This window comes from Symphalangus syndactylus, chromosome 5 (assembly GCF_028878055.3).
Source record: "Symphalangus syndactylus isolate Jambi chromosome 5, NHGRI_mSymSyn1-v2.1_pri, whole genome shotgun sequence".
Classification (NCBI taxonomy): domain Eukaryota; kingdom Metazoa; phylum Chordata; class Mammalia; order Primates; family Hylobatidae; genus Symphalangus; species Symphalangus syndactylus.
In genome coordinates, this window is record NC_072427.2 from 38,701,898 (window position 1) to 38,722,345 (window position 20,448).

The following is a 20,448-nucleotide window of genomic DNA, read 5'->3' on the forward strand; positions in this document are numbered from 1 at the left end:
CCTTTAAAGAGTAAGTTTGTTGACCCCTGAATTATAGTCAGTTATCTTTTGGAGAAATTAAACATAAGGAAACAGGTATTTTATATTTACCTTCATTTTAGTCATTTCCAGGTTTCTTCATTTCTTTGTATATACCCAAATTTCTCTCCAGTATTACAGTCCTTCTGCCTGAGAAACTTCTTTTAACATATTCTATAGGGCAGTTCTGCTGGTAATGAATTATCTCTTTTTATTTGTCTAAAGAAGTCTATTTCTCCTTCACTTTTGAAAAATATTTTTGTTGGAAGTAAAATTCTGACAACTTCTTTTTCTTTCAGCCCTTTAAAGATGTCACTGTATTATTTACTGACTTGCATAGTGTTTCATGAAAAGAATACTGTAATTTTTATCTTTGTTCCTCTGTATGTAATGTGCATTTCTAGTTTGGCTATCTTCAAGGTTTTCTCTTAATTTTTATTCTCAGCAGTTTGAATACGATGATTCTGTGTGTGTGTGTGTGTGTGTGTGTGTTTGTGTGTGTGTTGTATTTATCTTGTTTGTGGGCTTCCTGGATCTGTGGTTTGACGTCTTTCATCACTTTGGTAAAATTCTTGGCCATTTTCTCTTCAAATATTTCTTCTGCCCTATTCTCTGTTCTTCTGAGATTCCAATTCCACACATATTAAAATGTTTGCTATTGTCCCATGGTTATCAATTGCTCTGTTATTGTTGCTTTTCTTCCTCTTTGTGTTTCAATTGTGTAATTTCATTTGACTTATCCTTAAGTTCACTGATCTTTTTTTCCTCAGTTGTGTTTATTCTACTGATGAAACCATTGAAGCCATTCTTTATATGTTCCCATATAAATGTTTTATTTATAACATTTCTATTTGATTCTTTCTTACACTGTTCAACTCCCTGCTGAAAACCTCTAGCAGTTCACCCATGTTGTCTCATTTTTCCACTTAGTCTTTAACATATTAATCATAGTTATTTTAAATTCCCTGTCTAATAGCTGCAATATCTAGTCTCTGAGTCTGGTTCTGCAGATCTGTCTCTCGACAGTGAGCTGCTTTTTGTGTCTCACAACTTCTACTAATTGCCAGACATAGGGCTTAAAACAGTGAAAACCGAGGTAAATAGCATTTATGCCTGGAAATGGCAGTCTTCTTCTTCTAAGTCATTAGGGTGTGTGACTGGGTGAGGTTGGAAGTTGAACTTGTTTTGGGTTTTGTTGTTGTGGTTACCTTCATTGCCCCACAAGTTCCAAATTCCCTTTCACTTATGCTCATGTTATTTTCTATTTTCTCTGTTATTTCATGTCTCAAGGTCCAGTTCAAAGAGGTCTCTATCCATAAAGACTTTCAGTGATCCTCTATTATCTAACTTTTCTGCTGCTCATTAGCTATGCCCTTCATGTACTCCCCATTCTCTGTTTTAACTATAAGATTTAGCTATTAAAAATGCTCAGAATATATCGTTTTGTATTTAATATTGTCTTTTTCATGTGTACATTTGTTCTAATTATACTATCTAATTTCTCGATAGTAGCTATATTATATTTATTTTATATTTTTGTCCCTGAGCATATTGCAGGTGTGCAAATATACCAATTGATTTTTATTTTATTTTGTTTTTGATATAATTACTGGAACACATTAATTTATATTTTTTTGAGACGGCGTCTTGCTCTGTCGCCCAGGCTGGAGTTCAGTGGCGCAATCTCGGCTCACTGCAAGCTCTGCCTCCCGAGTTCACGCCATTCTCCTGCCTCAGCCTCCTGAGTAGCTGGGACTACAGGCGCCCGCCACCACGCCCGGCTAATTTTTTTGTATTTTTAGTAGAGATGAGGTTTCACCAGATTAGCCAGGCTGGTCTTGATCTGCTGACCTCGTGATCCGCCCGCCTCGGCCTCCCAAAGTGCTGGGATTACAGGCTTGGGCCACCCCGCCCGGCCTGGAACACATTAATTTTAATACTTAAAGTCAGGAGTTGGCAAACTATGGTCCATATGCCAAATCTGGCCTGCAGTCTGTTTTTGTATGACTCTCAAGCTAAGAACTGTTGCTATATTTTTAAAAGATGTTTAAATAAAAGGAGAAGAATATATGACAGAGATAACATGTGGCATTCAATGCCTACAATATTTCCTACCTGGCCCTTTACAAAAAAAAGTTTGTTCACTCCTATTTAAAATGATGTGCACTTAATTCTTGCTTTTTATGGGAAAAAGATTCTTTCTGTAAAGGACTAAATTAAAGATATGTGTGATACGAAGAAAAAACTGGTAGAACTAACAAATAAAGAGAAATAGACAAATTTACAAGCATAGCTTGAGACTTTTAACATATCTTTCTTGGCAATTGATAAAATAGGCAAAAATTAATAGAGGTAGATTTGAATAACATGATTAAGTTAAATTAATTGAATATATGCAGAAAACTGCATCCAACAAATACAAAACATATTTTCAAATGCACATGGACAGTTTACATATGAAGACATAAGTCTTCATAAGCTAGGGTCAAAAAGCAAGTCAGATTTCAAATAACTAAAAACATATAGAATATGCTCTCTAAATAATGAAATTAGGCTATAAATCAATAATGAAAAAGATGGCTAAGAACTACTCAGTTGTATACACTTCTAAATATCCCATGAGTCAAAGAAGAAATGAAAATGGAAATAAGGAAATAATCTGAATTACATGATAATGAAAACATGACATAACAAAACTTACTAAAGTAGGGCTTTGTATGAAATTTATAGCCTTCAATTTATATATCAGAAACAAATAACACTTGAAACTTAATAAGCTAAGCATGTGTGCCAATAGTTTAAACAAATAAAAAAATTAAAAGCAAAGAAAGTGAAGAAATGGTAAAGATAACTTATGCCAATCAAACTAAAAATATATAGTAGAAAGGATCAATAAGGTCAAAATCTGATTCTTTGAAAATACCAAAAAATCAATAAACACCTAGAGATACTGATAAAAAAAAAAGAGAAAGGTAGAAGTAACCAACAATAGGAATGAGAAAGCACATCATCACAGATCCTACAGACATTACAAAAATAGAGAATACTGTAAACAACTTTATTGTAATAAATTACAAAATTTAGATGAAATGGACAAATTCCTTGCACAAAATTAACTTATTAAACTGACACAGACAAAATAACCAAAAAAGTCCTGTATTTGTTAAAGAAATTAAATCCTCAATTCTAAGCCTATTTCCAAAGAAAACGAAATGGATTCACTGGTAAATTATTCCAAACATTTAAGAAAGAAATAGTACCAGTTGCATCAAAACTCTTCCAGAGAATATAAAAAAAGATCACACTCACTTACTGTGGCAAAACTAACATTGATATTAAAACCTAAGGAAAACATTACAGGAAAGGAATAAATTTAGGCCAGTCTCACATATGAACAAACATGCAAAAATCAAAACCAAAATATTAGCAAATGAAATCCAGCAATTCATAAACGGGATGATATTTCACATTTAATTGGACTTATTCCTTAAATGTATGGGGAATAAATAAGGGTCTCAGGAGAACTAGCTAAAAACAGATTTAAATAAGAAACAGAGTCTCATAATATTCAAAATGTTAAGATTTCAACTGAAAACTACTCATCATAGGCTGGGTGCGGTGGCTCACGCCTGTAATCCCAGCACTTTTGGCGGCCGAGGCGAATGGATCACGAGGTCAGGAGATCGAGACCACGGTGAAACCCTGTCTCTACTAAAAATACAAAACATTAGCCAGGTGCAGTGGCGGGCGCCTGTAGTCCCAGCTACTCGGGAGGCTGAGGCAGGAGAATGGCGTGAACCCGGGAGACGGAGCTTGCAGTGAGCTGAGATCGTGTCACTGCACTCCAGCCTGGGTGACAGAGCAAGACTCCGTCTCAAAAAAAAAAAAAAAAAAAGAAAGAAAGAAAATTACTCGTCATACCAAGAACCAGAAAGACCTCAAACTGAATGAAGAAAGATAATGAACAGATACCAACAGTGAGATGACAAGGATGTTAGAATTATCTGACAAAGATTTTAAAGCAGCCACCATAAAAATCCTTCCACAAGCAATTGCAGACAGTCTGGAAACAAATGAAAAATATAGTCTTAGAAAAGGAACAGAAAGTCTTCACAAAGAAACATAATATATAAAAAGGAACCAAACGAAAATTTTAGGACTGAAAACTACAGTAACCTAAATACAAAATCCAGTGGATGAGACTAGAAGACAGAAAAATAGAAATTATCCAATCTGAACAAAAGAGAAAAAACAGACTAGAAAAGAGAACACAGCCTCAAGGACCTGTGAGACTATATCAAACATTTGTATCATCATAGTCCTAGATAAAGAGGAGGTAGAGGTCAAGGCTGAAAAAAAGTACACAAGAATTAATGGCTGAAAGCTTCCTAAATCTGGCAATAGACATAAACCTACAGACTCAAGATGCGAGCCGAACTAAAACAGAATAAACCTAAAGAAATCCACACCAAGATACATCATAGTCAAACTTCTGAAAACTAAAAATTGAGAACAAAAATTAAAAGCAGCAGGAGAAAATCAACACCTTATCTGCAGGAGAAAAACAATTCAAAAGCAGATCTCTTCAGATATCATGGAAGCCAAAAAGCATGTGGCACAACTTTTTTTTCCCCCAAGTGCTGAAAGAAAAGAATTGTCAACTCAGAATCCTATATCTAGTGAAAATATCCTTCAGGAATAAGGAGGGAAAGCAAGACATTCTAAGATTAAGGAAAATGAAGATAATTTTTCATGAGTATACTGACTCTAAAAGAATGGCTAAAGAAAATTCTCTAAACAGAAAGCAAATGATAAAGTTAAAAAATCTTGGGAACATTAGGAAAAAAGAAAGAATATGATAAGCAAAAATAGGATAAAAACAACAGACTTTCTTTTTCTTCTTTAGTTTTCTAAATTATATTTGATGGTTAAAACAAAAGTGGTAACACTGTATGACATGGCTCCAAATATATGCAGAGGAAATAAAAATGCAATTATCGTAAGACCCAGCAATTATACTCCTGGGCATTTATTCTAAAGAAATAAAAACATATGTGTAATAAAAACTGTATACAAATGTTTATGACAGCTTTATTAATAGTAGCTCAAAACTGGATACAATCCATATGTCAACAGGTGAATGGTTTAACAACTGTGGTACATTCTAAAATGGAATTCTGCTCAGCAATAAAAAGGAATACACTATCAATATAAGGACTAAATTATCAATAATAGCAATAAAGTATTAATGTAATTACATATAATTATTAATATAACCTATTAACTAAAAGGAATAAACTATTAATATAACCTGAATGACTCTCTAGAGAATTATATTGAATGAAAAAAGCCAGTCCTAAAAATCACTGTATTAGACGAAATGGATGATTTAGAATTGTCCGTTTATGTAACATGCTTGAAATGACAAAACTATAGAAACACAGAATAGATTATTGGTTGCCACGGACTAAGGGGGTGTAGGGCTGGAGAGAAGCAGGTATGGCTATAAAAGGGCACTATGAGGAATCCTTGTGGTAATGAAACTGTTCTATATCTTGCCTGTATCAATATTCTACTTGTGATATTATAGTTTTGCAACATGTTACTATTGGGGAAAACTGTGTAAAGAGTACAAATCATCTCTCTGCATTATTTCTTACGACTACATGTGAATCTACCATTATCTCAAAATGAAAAGTAAAAAAAAAAAAATATTAACAGTGAAATGCCAAGCCACAGGGTAGGAAAAATTATTTGCAATGCATATAACTGATAAAAAATTAGTATCCAGAATATCTAGTAATTCCTATAAATCACTAAGAAAAAGAAAGACAATCCAATTTCAAAAAAAAAACAAGGGTTAAAGTCTTAAATCACCTTACAAGAGAGGATACTCAAATGATCGATACGCGTTATCAAAACAACTTGCTCAATTTTACTGGTCATCAGGAAAGTAGAAATTAAACCCACAAAAACATACCACAACAGACTCTTCAGGATGGCTAAAGTTTTAAAAACTGAAATGTCAAGTGTTGACAGAGATGAATATTCTGGAACACTCATATACTGCTAGTAGGAAAATAAGTCAGTATAACCACATTAGAAAACTGTTAGGCAGTATCTATTAAATCTGAGCATATATATAAACACTAAGACTCAGCAATTCCACTTTTTAATATATCTTCAACGGAAATGCTACATAAGTGCATTAAAAGATACCTACATATGTGCATTAAAAGGCAAGAATTAATAATTAAGGCATTAAAAGTACAAGAATGCTCATAATGGCTGGGCATGGTGGCTCACGCCTGTAATCCCAGCACTTTGGGAGGCCAAGATGGGTGGGTCACCTGAGGTCAGGAGTTCGAGACCAGTCTGACCAATATGGTGAAACTCCGTCTCTACTAAAAATACAAAAATTAGCTGGGCGTGCTGGCGTATGCCTGTAGTCCCAGCTACTCAGGAGGCTAAGACAGGAGAATTGCTTAAACCCAGGAGGTGGAGATCGCACCACTGCACTCCAGCCTGGGTGACAGAGCAAGACTCCATCTCAAAAAAAAAAAAAAAGAATGCTCATAGTAGTATTATTCCTAATAGCTCTATAATATAAACCACTAAAATTCCCATCAACAGTAGAATGAATACAAAATTGAAGCACATTCACGGATATTCATTCATATATTCATACATATTTATCCTTGATGCCTCTCTTTCCCTCACTCCTATCCAACAGTCAGTCCTCAAGCTTCCACCAAAATGTAACCTGAATTTGCTCACTTCTCTTCATCTCCATTGATACCATCCTCCTCATATCCACCATTATCTCTCACCTGGTTTATAGCAATAGTCATTTAACTAGTCTCCATGCTCCCCCTATGATTTGTTATCTGCAAAGTGGTTATTAAAACATATATCAGATCATCTCATACTCTGTTTAAATCCTTCAGTGGGTTCTCTCTGTCAGCAGAATTAAATGTATCTCTTCACTATGGTTTGGAAGGCTGCCATGCTGATTCTGGTATAGTCTAAGGTATTTAAAAAGAAAGATCTTAAAGATACACTGAGTGGTTTAAATAAATTAAGAGTTCTTTATCTCTCATACACAGTTCAAAGGAAGACAGTCCTGGGTTGGCAGGGCAGTTCTGCAAGACTCAACATGGAGTTCCATCTCTGGCTCCAAAATGCATGCCCAAGTTTCATCATCACATTTGCAACCTAGCTAGCAAGAGGAAGGAAAGGCAAAAGAGGGGCTAGGCTTCTTTTCTCTTAAGGGCACAGTCCAGAACTTTTTCACTCTACTTCTGCTTAACATCTTCATTGTCCACAGCTTCCTCACGTGGCACACACAGCTGCAAGTAAGCCTGGGAAATGTCTTTAGTTAAAATGACATGTGCCGACCCACAGCTCTATTACTACGGAGGTAGGGAAGAATAAATATTGAGGACAACTCATAGTCTTTGCTCTAGCCTACAGCACATAATCCCTCTCTACCTCTCTACCCTCACCTCTTCCCTTTCTCTCCCTTGCTCATGGTTTAGCCTTCTTGCTCATTCCCTCTTAGTCCTCAGGGCCTTTGTCCCTGTGCTGTCATATATCTAAAATGCTCTTCCCTAGATCTTTATATGACTGGCTTTCCTTCATCATTTGAATCTCAGCTCAAGCCTCATGTATCTTCTGAGAGACATTCCCTGACCCTTCCCTCACAAACAAAGTAGCCCCCTCCTTATCATTCTGTAACCCATATTGTTTTATTTCTACATTTATCACTAGCTTAAATTCTCATTTACTTATCTGCTTATTATCTGTCTCCCTCTAGAATACAAGCACAATGAGAACAGAAATGTTGTCTGACATTTTCTGCTGGATCTCCAGCACCTAGATGCTACTTTGGATAAAACAAGAATTCAACAAATATTTACTTATTTTTAAATGTTTAGGAAAAAATTATTTATATAACAAATAATTAAAGATGAATTAATTCAGCCAAAACCTATCATTTTATGACTGGGAAAACTGCAGCCCAGAGAAAATAAATGTTTGCCCAAGATTCTGCAATGAGTTACTAGATTCCCAGGTCGGTGCTTCTCTCTAGCACCCTATTTCTTCCAGTATTTTCTTTGAAATCTTCTTCCATTATGTCAACCCTCAGCAATTATTACTCTGAACTCCTGTAGCACTAGACTTTAATGTCCATTTGGTTTTTATTTCATGTTACTTTATATTATTATTTATCTTTATTGTATCTATCGTTTCCCCTGCCAGACTGTAAGCCCTTTGAAAATATGAACCTTCTAACACACACATAGAACACAGGCCCTCAATATGTAATTTACAAAGATGGCTAAAGTTAATTTATTTACTAAAGTGAAACCCAGGATGATTACAACTTTCATCTTGTCCTATTATTGAGGACAAAAGTTGGCTACTAGAAGGCTAGATCTGGGGCAGAGATAATTTCTGTGTGTCCTCAACTGAACAGAGATGCATGAGTGTCTTACCTGCATTTGGAATCTTACGTGCTTCATCAAAACTATGCAGAGGAGCTGCTCTGTGTGTAATGGGTGGATTCTGAAAGGTAATCCTTGCTGTTGGTGGAATCAGCCCTTGTTCTATCATACTTAAAATCCCTAAAAAGAAACATTAATAAAATGTGAGTTTAATTCCAAGCAATTCCACAAAGTCTGGGCTCTACAAATTTCACAAGTGTAACTTACTCCATTCATCATCTTATTTGTGAGGGTACGTCTAGTGCCTTAATCCTTTGTATAAAAAAATAGCTACAGTACACATTCATTTAAATGTAATATTCTAACCCAAGGAAAAATGTCATTTCCAATGGCAGTAATATGAAATAAAATTGCACTAAAGTAATTTCATTTTAAGATGGAAATATAATTTCAAGGCAAACTAAAACTTCTTTATACTTATGATATTTTCAATCATTGGTAATATTATTACTCTTTTTAAAATTCAGAGAAATCAGGCACAGATTCTTAATAACTAAGGAGATCCTTTATTCCAAAAGAAGGAAATCTGTGTACTTGAAACCATGCCCCTGTTGTATAATCAGTCATGCTTTATAAAATAAGGAGTTATTTTTAGACATTTCTCATATCACCAGAAGATGTTAATGCTCAGATAGGTTATTTTAATACAACTGGGCAAAATGGTTAGTATTAATGTAACTAATTTACAATTCCTAGCATTCATACTGTGTTAGCATGGCTGGTGCCAAATCTTTTAAAGGATAAGAGACATCATTAAATAAATAAACAAATGAATAAGTCAATGAATGATTGACCCAAGCCTGCTGTTAGAGGGAAAACTTTTGTTAAGGTGGATCTACTGTATTGAAGCCAGAAACCTAGAAACTTGGGGACTACTTGCAATAAATTTGTGGTAGGGCTTCAGTTTCTTGTTGCTCTTTTACATAATAGAAAGTAAGTAAAGAACTCTGGGTCTCAACAAAATCCTGGAATACAAACTGTGTATTCAAGTTGGCCTAAGTTGACGAATTTGGCACACAACTTGGTCCCTTCCAAGAGGGACCAATGCTATTTCCATTTACCTTATGACCTCTATATTATATTACTGTTAAGAATGTTAGTCTAGTGTTATAGGAATTCAGTAGAATGATCACTGAAGGGTTGGAGAGCTGAAAACTAGTTCACTTGTAAAACAATGATTCCAAAGAGAAATCTTCAGTTTACTTACTGAAGAATCATTTAGGGGAAGAATTTCTTATTAAAAGCGGAGATGCCTGGGCCCCAACTCAGACCTGTCCAAACTTCTGAGGACAGGGCCTGGGAATCTGCATTATTGAAGGCTCCAGGAGATATTCATGTGCATTGAAGTTAGAGAACCACTAGAATTGGGGCCCAGTAACATACACGTTAAATAAGCACTCCAGGTTAATCTTTTGTACTCTTTTTGTTTTGTTTTGTTTTGTTTTTGTTTTTTGAGACGGAGTCTCGCCGTGGCCCCCAGGTTGGAGTGCAGTGGTGCGATCTCGGCTCACTGCAAGCTCCGCCTCCTGGGTTGACGCCATTCTCCTGCCTCAGCCTCCCGAGTAGCTGGGACTACAGGCACCCGCCAACACGCTCGGCTAACGTTTTGTATTTTTAGTAGAAACGAGGTTTCACCGTGTTAGCCAAGATGGTCTCGATCTCCTGACCTCGTGATCCGCCCGTCTCGGCCTCCCAAAGTGCTGGGATTACAGGCATGAGCCACCACGCCCGGCCAATCTTTTGTACTCTTAACACTTAAGAATTACTGATCCAGAGTATAACACTTTAGGACCTTTTTGAAATTAGTACTTCAGGTTTTAATTTTTATAACACTAGATTGAACTACTTTAAAAATCTTGTAAGACTAATTCTTTGTCCTCACAAATATTTTCCACCTATAAATATCAAATTTCATTTCCAAGAACTCTGCCTGTTTTGCAGATGTGAAAAACAGGTCTCCTTATAATTTAATATATTTTCATTTCAAGAGTCAGTTTCATTCTCTGAGAATTCTGAAGACTATAAGCATGATTTTAACTCTTGCTTTAGTGCTGGTTGAAGCAATTATCTTAATTTCAGACAAACACATATGTGTGCCCATCTACTATTGGAAGGAAAAAGTTAAGACTTTCGAATAAGCAGAAGAGATTACTGAGTATCTTTTCATTGAAATGCTGGAACCTCTGAAGATTATCTGACCTATAGTCCTAGAGGACTCTGTATGCATCTTTGTTTTGTTTTGCTTTTTTAGAGACAGGGTCTCATTCTGTTGATCAGGTTGGAGTGCAGTGGCACCATCATAGCTCACTGCACCCTTGAATGCCTAGGCTAAAGTGATCCTCCTGCATTATCCTTGGTAGCTGAAACTATTGGAATAGCACTATCATGTCTGGCTTTTTTTTTTTTTTTTTTTTTTTTTTTTAATGTAGAGACTAGGTCTCGCTATATTGTCCAGGCTAGTCTTGAACTCCCGGCTTCAAGCAATCTTCCTGCCTTGGCCTCCCAAGGTGCTGAGATTATAGGTGTGAGCCACTGTGCCAGGTGTGAGCCACTCTGCATCTTTGTTTTTAATTGTCCATTTTATAATTCTGTAAAGATTGAAGTTCATTTGTAGAAATCTGATAAGAATGTCACTAATTATTGTCTATACACATGCAAATTTAAATTCTTACACATGGAAGGACCACTCCCTGAAAAGCCAGTTTTGCATCCATTTGCAAATTTATTTAAATATTCTTGATTTATAAATGTGTCTATTTGGATTGTCCTTTGAATTTACTGTAACATCTTACTAGTTCCCTCACTTAATTAATAAGCTAATAAAATCTTTGACATGTGTTCATTTTATATTTATATAAGAGTCATAACTTTACTTTAAAAAAAAACATCCTTTAACAGTTTTGGAGTTCCCACTGAGATGAGCAAAAGGGTCACCCGAAATAATCAGAAATGATGTATCTCACAAGAAGCCAAGCCCAGGCATGATTTTTCTTGGCCTCCACAGGTTAATTTAAAGTTTCTTGTTTTTCTAATTTTAATTTTACTCTCTATTAATTTGTTTTGCTTTTTAGTTCATTTATGGATGGCAAGTTATTCCCTGTTGGCAGCTGCCATGATTGGGAATTTGGTGATCTCTGGAAATGATCTAATGTCTTACAGAGAATACAGTTTGTTAGTTTTTGTCCATCTGTCTATTTTGAGCTCAAATTAGGAATTTCTTGCTCACAAGGAAGGAGAACAACTCTTTGATATCTGGACTGGTAAGCTTTTTTGTGTTTCTGTGTTTATTTTCTCTCTCTTTCTTTTTCTTTCTTTCTTTCTTTTTTTAGACACTCTGTAGCCCAGGCTAGAGTACAGTGGCATGATCTCAGTTCACTGCAACCTCCGCCACTACGGCTCAAGCCATCCTCTCGCCTCAGCCTTCTGAGTAGCTGAGACTACAGGTTCACCACCATACCCAGTTCATTTTTGTATTTTTTTGTTGGGGTTGGGGTTTTGCCACGTTGCCCAGGCTGGTCTCGAACTCCCGGACTCCAGCAATCTGTCTACCTTGGCAGCCTCCCAAAGTGCTGGGATTAGAGGCATGAGCCACTGCACCTGGCCACTGTGTTTATTCCCTATTTATCTGTGGCTGAAATGGTAGAATTGAGGATATACACTCTATCTGTATGTCTTTGTATCTGTAATTCAGGAAGTTCCTTATCTCACATTGTGAGTGTAGAATGTTTTCCTGTCTCCAGATGGCATTAATAAATTAGATCATAAAGGAATTCTGTTCTGATTGGCTTGTAGAGATTAATAAGTGCTCATATAAATTGAATATTCATAAAATTACCAGAAAATAAAGAAATCAAACTTGTAATATTTTGAATGTACTCCCTGGACCTCCCAAATTCAGAAACTCTGATTCTCTACTTTTCATGGCAATATAGTAATTTACATAGTTTCACTGCTGCTCTCTTTGTACTAAGACATAACTAGAAAAATCACTATTCAACCAAGGCCTTGCCTAGAATTTTATATTTGAGAATAATGTTTATTTAATCAGGTATGACAAGTTACTTTTTTTTTTTTTGAGACGGAGTCTCTCTCTGTTGCCCAGGCTGGAGTGCAGTGTCATGATCTTGGCTCACTGTACCTCTGCCTCCCGAGTTCAAGCAATTCTCATGCCTCAGCCTCCCGAGTAGCTGGGATTACAGGTGCCCGCCATCACACCTGGCTAATTTTTGTATTTTTAGTAGAGATGCGGTTTCGCCATATTGGCCAGGCTGGTTTCGAACTCCTCACCTCAGGTGATATGCTCACCTTGGCCTCCCAAAGTGCTGGGATTACAGGTGTGAACCACTGTGCCCGGCTGACGAGTCACTTTTAAAGAATCAAGGTTGATGCGTTATAGAGCCAATGCTTATAAAGTCCTCCCAGAAAAACTAGCCTGGTATATGGCTTACATGATTTTCAGCCTTATAGGTGGTAAGGAAGGTCACATGCTACAGCCCTAAGAACTTTAGGATATTTGGAGGACTTCTAGAAGAGAGAAATTTACCCAAATTTATAGGTCCTGCAGTTGAAATCTGATGAACAGAGTTTCTTGGGCTTGATTTCCTAGTCTTGGGATAGCAAATAATAGGGGATTTTATTCAGGCTGAGATTCTCTACAAAAACTTCCAACAAAGCAAATGTAAGGTGGCTTATATGGTAAATGAACATTCTTGCTCCACCTATGTGAATTATCAGACCAAACCTACTGAGACCAGCCTTATTCTGTGAATTTTTGGTTTTTGAGATTGTTTTGGTCAAAAGGGGAGAAGATTGTAAGAATTTTTTTTTAAGTTTTAGAATAAGCAAATGGGATCACTGGATATCCTTTTAATAGAGTCCTGAAGTCTCCAGTGAATATCTGAGCCTAGCCTTTGATTAGGCTACTTACAACTCTGTAGATATTGAGGTTACTTTGTAAATAACTGATCAAAATGCAAATAATTCTTATCTATAGACATGAAAATAAATTCTGTCTGGTGAAGGGGAATTCTCCTTATGGGAAATCCAATTTTGCATTTATTTGCAAATTTACTTCAATATTCCTGATCTACAAATGTGTCCATTCTTTGGATTTGCTTTTGAACTGGTTGTTAACTGATGAATTAAATAAAAATCTTTGACCTGTGTTCATTTTATGTTTGTATGAGAGTCATGATTTTAGCTGTTTTTGAAAGTTATCCTTTAACACCATTGTTTTATTAAATCCTCATCCATGTTTAATAAAACACCATGTTTTATTAAATCCACTCTTACTTTCCTGTTGAATAGATTAGGAATTGGAAGTTCATTCATTCTGTCATTCATTTAACTAATAAAGTGCCTATTATGTGTCAAGAACTATTCTGGGGGCTGGGGATGTGGTGGTGAACCAGAAAGACCTCATGGAGACTCTAGTGGTAAAGAAGATATTAAATAGATTTAAAATAAATATATTATGATAAATTGTGATAATCTCTGAAGGAAAAGGACAGGTGCTTGAGGAAGTGACCTTTACTGGCAGAGGAAAAGGCACTTGTGAAGGCCTGATCTGCAAATGTGCTTCGCCTGATAAAGATGAGAAGGCCTAGGTGGCTAAGTATAGAGAGAGCTGAGTGGGATAAGAAATGGAGATGTAGGTGAGGGCCAGATCAAGCACACCTTGTTCATAGAGTTCAGAGTTTCTTCTAAGATCAGAGAGCCATTTGCTTCAGGTCACAGAGCCAAAATGAAATTTGGTCTATGTAATGTAAAACTTGTATTCTTAACCATTTGGAGGGGTGGGGCAAAGCTTTCTTTTTTGGATTTAGCCAGGTATTCAAGAAAAAGTAGGAAAGCTTGAAGCTCATTTTTCAAAATGATTCTCTCTTCTGCATGTTATTAGTCTTTTGCCTCATTCTGGACCTGTCTAGATCTGGGGTGAGGCTTAAAGAACATTTAAGGGCATTAGAAACACCTAAAAAAATATAGACACTGTATTTATATTTCTGTGGCTTGTGGCTTCCTGACATTCATAGTATCTTGCACAATACCAGACATATTGCAGGTACTCAATAAATATATGCCGATTAATTTATTAATCCCTAATATGACAGTAGGCCATGTGTTCTCATGAAGATAATTTAGAAATGAAAATGTAATTTTTTTCTGGATGAAGTTGCCAAAATTCTAGATTTACCTTTATTTTGTGGCAATTTTTTATTGTCTCTATTGCTAAAGCAGAGCAGATAGATAGATAGATAGATAGATAGATAGATAGATAGAGAGATATATCGATTCATTCATTCATTCACTATTTCATTCATCCTAATTTGGCTCAGGAAGAATATAAGATGGTATTAAAGCAAGAAATGGGAACACTCTGCTGGTGTTATTCAGTATTCCCAGGAAGTAAATATTACATAAGCTAACTAGAAAGCATATGTCACAAAGATTGCTGAACAATGGTTTATAACAAGGAAAGTTGTGAGAAGCTTAACAAATGCAGAGATTTATAATGATCTCAGGTTATCTACCACCAGCAGACAGAGGATACAGTAGCTAGAAGCTGGAGGGCTTTGAATTTCCAGGTGGCAGAAGAACTTTTGGGAACCAGCTTTGGGTCCTAAATATTCCAGACAACAGATAGAAGGTGAGATAAGGAGTAATTAAAGACTATCTCACTAAGTTATATTTGAGATAGGAAAGGGATCCACTTAGGCATTCTTTAACACTTTGGTCAATTAAATTAAATAGCAGGGAATAGTAGAGATGGTTACACTTAGGACATTCAGTATTTGGTCACTCGCTTGCTTATTCTTTCATTTTCTTATTCACTCAACCTACACTTAGTATCTACAAAATGCTGGATATGGTTCTAGGTGCTAAAGATACTGAGATAAAGATGAAATCCTTTGCTTAAAAACAAAATCCACTGTTTCACAAGACTAGAGTTTAGACTAAAACATGCATAGTTTAAACACTAATTACATTAATTCTGGCTTCATATTTCCTTATAATAGGGTATTGAAATAAATTTTTTAAATGCTACCAGAATAATATATCAAAAATGATCTGCTCAGAAACTTAATAAATTCTAATGCTATTACATAAACACAATGATCATTTTAATAAGTAATAACACCATCTAAATCAATATTAAATCCATAGAATGATGAATTTTACAGGTGGAAGGGACTCTAGAGATCGTCTTGTCCAACCTTTTGATTTACAGAGCAGGAAACTCAGACCAGAGTGAGGACCTGACTTGTCTGAGACCACCCAGGAGAATTAGTGGCTGAGCCAGAGTCCAAATTCAGGCCTCCGATCCTACCTCAATCCTCTTTCTTTTACATTCCTAAACACATAAAATGGCTATTGAATCACTAACCTTTGCGGGCATCTGCCTGTAAGACTGGTATAGGAGTGAAATAGGGATCTGTGTGATGAGAAGATGGCAGAACCATGAGGTTGGATATGGTAGACCCTTTGATTAACTTCGGAACCTTTACCTAGATAATCAAAAATTTGTTTCAGCAAACATTTTTGCCTTCACAGTGAACACAGTTTTCTTCTTGTAAACAATAAAGTTATGAATAGTTGCATTAAGTTTTAATAAAGTAGCAATATCAGCTCCAATTTTATTGCTTATGAATATCCTGTGCTATTGTCTACTACCGTCAGGAGTTTGTGTAATTTAAAATAGTTAATTAAATCCAATTAACAAGTTGTGATTTCCACTATATAAAGTCAACATAGTAGTTAATAAAAGAACTATTAAGATTTTGTTCAATTTTAATGGCTACAATATACAAATGCTAAATCTTGACAGAGAAGGTTTTGAATACAGCAAAGTTTTGTACCAAAAAATTTCCCAGGAAATAAATGTTAGAGTGTTAATGTTAAAAAATAAACCTGGAAGACTTAAAAGATAAACATATCAATCAATATTAATTCTGGGTAGATTCTTTTGCAGATCTCAGAGATGGTTACAAAGACACAATATCTAGATCAGTTATAGGAGCTAATTACTTTTCCTAAAGTCATAAAATGCTTTTATTACAGTTACAAAACATGAATTGTTTCTATTAAATGGTTTCTAGATTTTAAAGATTACATATATTGCATATAAATCACATTTGATTGTATAGTCCAACTATACTATTTTTACCTTTATTATAGGAGTTTATGAATTACCTGGGTTCTCTCAGCAGGGAAAATGCAACTGTTTGGTATTTATAGACTGAATCTTCAAGTCATTTTCCAAACATTAATTGATTTGCATAACTTCCAAAGGAACTAGGTAACAGTTTGCTATTTAACTAATAAAGAACTCAAGACATAAAGATTAGTAGATTTGTTTCAGGCCATACAATATACTAGATATGCACAGATTATTCAATTCTGAAATTAATCTGATTTTAAATTGGTAAAATTTGCCATTGGACTCAGTTGCACAATACCTTATTGCCATTAAGGTCATAGTGACTTTAAGGAAAAAGAAAGGGAAAGCTTCAAGACCAGAGGGAGAAAATCACTTTACAAAATAAGTATCTATTAGCTGAGAAATGTCTGAACAAAGGGTTAGGGCCCCCACTGCCAGGATGTGGTAACACCATGAACATTAAACACTTTGATGATGTTTGGTAAATAAATAAAAACAGTATTTTGAATAGGAAAGAGTAGACTATTAGTGCAATCTGTTTCTCCCCAGGTGAGTCAGAAGGGGAAAGGGAGGTGCTACCAGCCTCGCCTTAATGAGAGTGCAGGACTCATAAGAAGATTTATTTATTATGAGACTCTGGTCTTCCTGATCCACATTGGTTTCTTCCCCTTATCCTCAGCTCTCCTCTCCCCACCTCATCTCCAGACATGAGTAGCTTCCAGGATCTCCTCTTAATCAGGGAGGCTGCAATATCCAATGCACTGTGCTCTAGCAGGCATGCACACAGCTGAGAATATTCAATATCAAAAGTGGCAGGGTCTCCACTTGTCTGATTGATAAAAGGATCAGTGAGACAAAGGTAAATCGGAGGAAGAGAGAAAGATTCAACTTAAATAAAACTGTCAAGCACTGTGATGATGTAAAATATAGGTTTGGCAGTTTCAGGACACAGAGCATAATTTATCCGGATTTTCTGAAAGCCTTTGACAAAGAACACCTGACAACCTGCTCTGGCAAGCTGAAGTAGCAGGATCGAACATAAAACACAACATAAAGGACGACACAAAGGAGAGGACAGTAGGCAGGTGATGTTCAGACTCTGTCAGGCAATCAGCACATTCATAACACTGCTTTAATTCTTTCAATTGCATCAATCTAAACAATGTAAAAACCAGAGTGAAGAACTATGCTGAAAAGGCAGTGAGGTGACTGTGTGTGTAGTGTGTGTGTGCACGTGTGTGTATGTGTATGTGTTGGGGAATGGAAGGTAGTGTTTTTGTTGACAGAAATAAATCCCTCAGATTGTGTCACTGGATAGGAAACATCTGTCCACTCTGCTGTCCTCTTACCTTATCCATGGTAAGGATAATCACTTCTGCGTATGCTTGGTTGGAGGGTGAAGGAATGAAACGACCTTCAGCATTTACTGAGCACTTTCTATATAACAGTAACTTTAACACGCTGAGCATTAAATTTCATGAGCAATGGAAAAGCTAAGGGCTGTAGGAGTATAGAAGAGGGAGTAATTAACTCTGCCTGCTTGTATTGCAGAAGGCTTTGCAGCGACTCTCAGCCCTAGCTGTATATTAGAATCACTCAGGGAGCTTTTTAAAAATACTGCCGCCTGGGCCCCAAACCTGGGCAATTAACTCAGAATAGGTTAGGCTGGGGCCTGGGCCTTGGTATTTCTAGAAAGCTCCCCAGGTGATTCTGATGTGTAGCCAACGTTAAGCTGTACTGCAGTAAGTGATATTTAAATTGCATCTTAAAGAAAGCACTAAATTATATCAGGTGGAGAAGAGGATACAGTTATAGGTAGAAAAAGTGGTAGCAATGGTGCAAAACAGCATATTTTATGCATGAAGATTTCACTGACGAGGAGGGGCTCTATGTGACTGGAGTATAGGGTACGGGTATGAGAAGGAGGGTAGGATGGGGGAATGAGACTGGAAAGGTAGATTGAGACTGATGCAAATTAAAGAAACCAGCTTTATGAATGTGCTGATCACCTGAAAGGATTCAAATATCTGCTGTGGCTTCTTTTGTCATGCTTTTTATTATATTTTATTCTGCAACCATACTTTGTAGTTTGTATAATGATATAATATAAATCATATTATAAATAGAACAATGTCCCTTCCAGCTAGTTTTTCATTATTATTTCCTCAACTGGAATTCAGAACTTTATCACTTGATGCTAAATCTTCTATAATAGCTTAAAAAAAATTTTTTGAGACGGGGCCTTACTCTGTCACCCAGGCTGGAGTTCAGTGGCACGATCACAGCTCACTGCAGCCTTCACCTCCTGAGCTCAGATGATCCTCCCACCTCAGCCTCCCAGGTAGCTGGGACCACAGCTGTGCACCAACACACCTGGTTAATTTTTTGTATTTTCTGTAGAGACAGGGTTTTGCTATATTGCCCAGGCTGGTCTTGAACTCCTGAGCTCAAGCCATCCTCCTGCCTTGGCCTCCCAAAGTGTTGGTATTACAGGTGTGAACCACTGCACCCAGCCAAAAATTTTTGAAAATGTAAAAAATATAGAAAAACTTAAAGAAGAAAACAGCAATCATATTCCCATCAGCCAGAATTAACTATTATTAATATTTTGGCATATTTGCTTCCACTGTTTTCAAATAGAAAAACCATCCTATTTTATTATTTTGGTAAAAATGATGTATGCCCATTATAAAGATTTCAGGCAGTGTAGAAATACAAAAGACAAAAGTTTAAGAAATCGTGCCAAATATCATCAGGTGATCCATCATCCCTGACATCTTTAGAATGATTGATACATCCTTGTATAAAAAGTAGGACTTATTAATTTTACATGAGGAAAAAAGGCTGAATTAAACCTAACACATTATTAAACTTCAAATAAATATTTCTTTACCACAAGATTTCTCTGAATTAAAAATGATTCCTCTGCAAGGGCTGGCAAATTTTTCCTTAAAGGGCCAAATAACAAATATTTTAGGGATGAAGGCTCTGTTCAGATCTGTTGTTTTGTAGTTAAAAGCAGCAGGCAGACAATTTGTAAATAAATGAGTGAAGCTGTATGCTGTGGTCTGAATGTTAGTGTCCTGCCTAAATTTACATGCTGAAACTTGATCACCAATGTGATACTTTTAAGAGATGGGGCCTTTGGAAGGTGGTTAGATCATGAGGATGGAATCGTCATGAATGGGATTATAAAAAGAGACCCCAGAGAGCTGCTACGTCCCCTCCATCATGTGAGGACACAGAGAGAAGGCGCCATCTATGAACCAGGAAACAGGTCCTCACCAGACACCAAATCTGCCAGCAGCTTGATTTTGGACTTCTCAGCTTCCAAAACTGTGAGAAATAAATTTCTGTTGTTTATAAACCACCTAGTTTATCGTATTTTTGTTACAGCAGCCCAAATGGACAAAAACTTTATTTACAAAAACAGGTGGCCTGCCATCAAGCAGTAGTTTGTGTACCCCTGCTCTAGAGTTAAATAAAGTTGATTCTGAAAAACATTTAGATCTATTTACTACATGATTTTATTTTGAATACTATATCTTAGCTTCAAATGGTGAGAAAATTAGAACTCTCTTGATGCCCTGATCTCCACTCCCTCACCTCCCCAGTCTTGATTGTATCATTATTTTTGCACCATCCAGATTTATAATGTTCACATTCTGTTTTGGTACCATGATTCTATGATTGTTTAGTATTAGCTCTACATGTAAATGGGTCCAGTGCTCACAAATAGTTCATTTGTCGTGGCCTCTCTGCTTG

The 20,448-nt window shown here is 36.2% G+C and overlaps 1 protein-coding gene across 16 annotated transcripts in view; it reads right to left on the minus strand.

Annotated features, from left to right (window-relative positions):
• The window catches only part of IQCH (IQ motif containing H), a 256,651-nt gene that overhangs the window by 158,756 nt on the left and 77,447 nt on the right, over positions 1 to 20,448 (minus strand). For all 16 annotated transcript variants that reach the window (XR_010120697.1, XR_008657668.2, XM_055278015.2 and 13 more), the window contains 2 exons: positions 15,910 to 16,030; positions 8,517 to 8,645 (listed from right to left, as the gene is read on the minus strand). Coding sequence is in view for 14 of the 16 variants with exons in the window: in XM_055278015.2 (XP_055133990.2) it covers positions 8,517 to 8,645; positions 15,910 to 16,030 (250 nt within the window). In the remaining 2 variants the exon portion in view is untranslated. The remainder of the gene's footprint in view (positions 1 to 8,516; positions 8,646 to 15,909; positions 16,031 to 20,448) is intronic.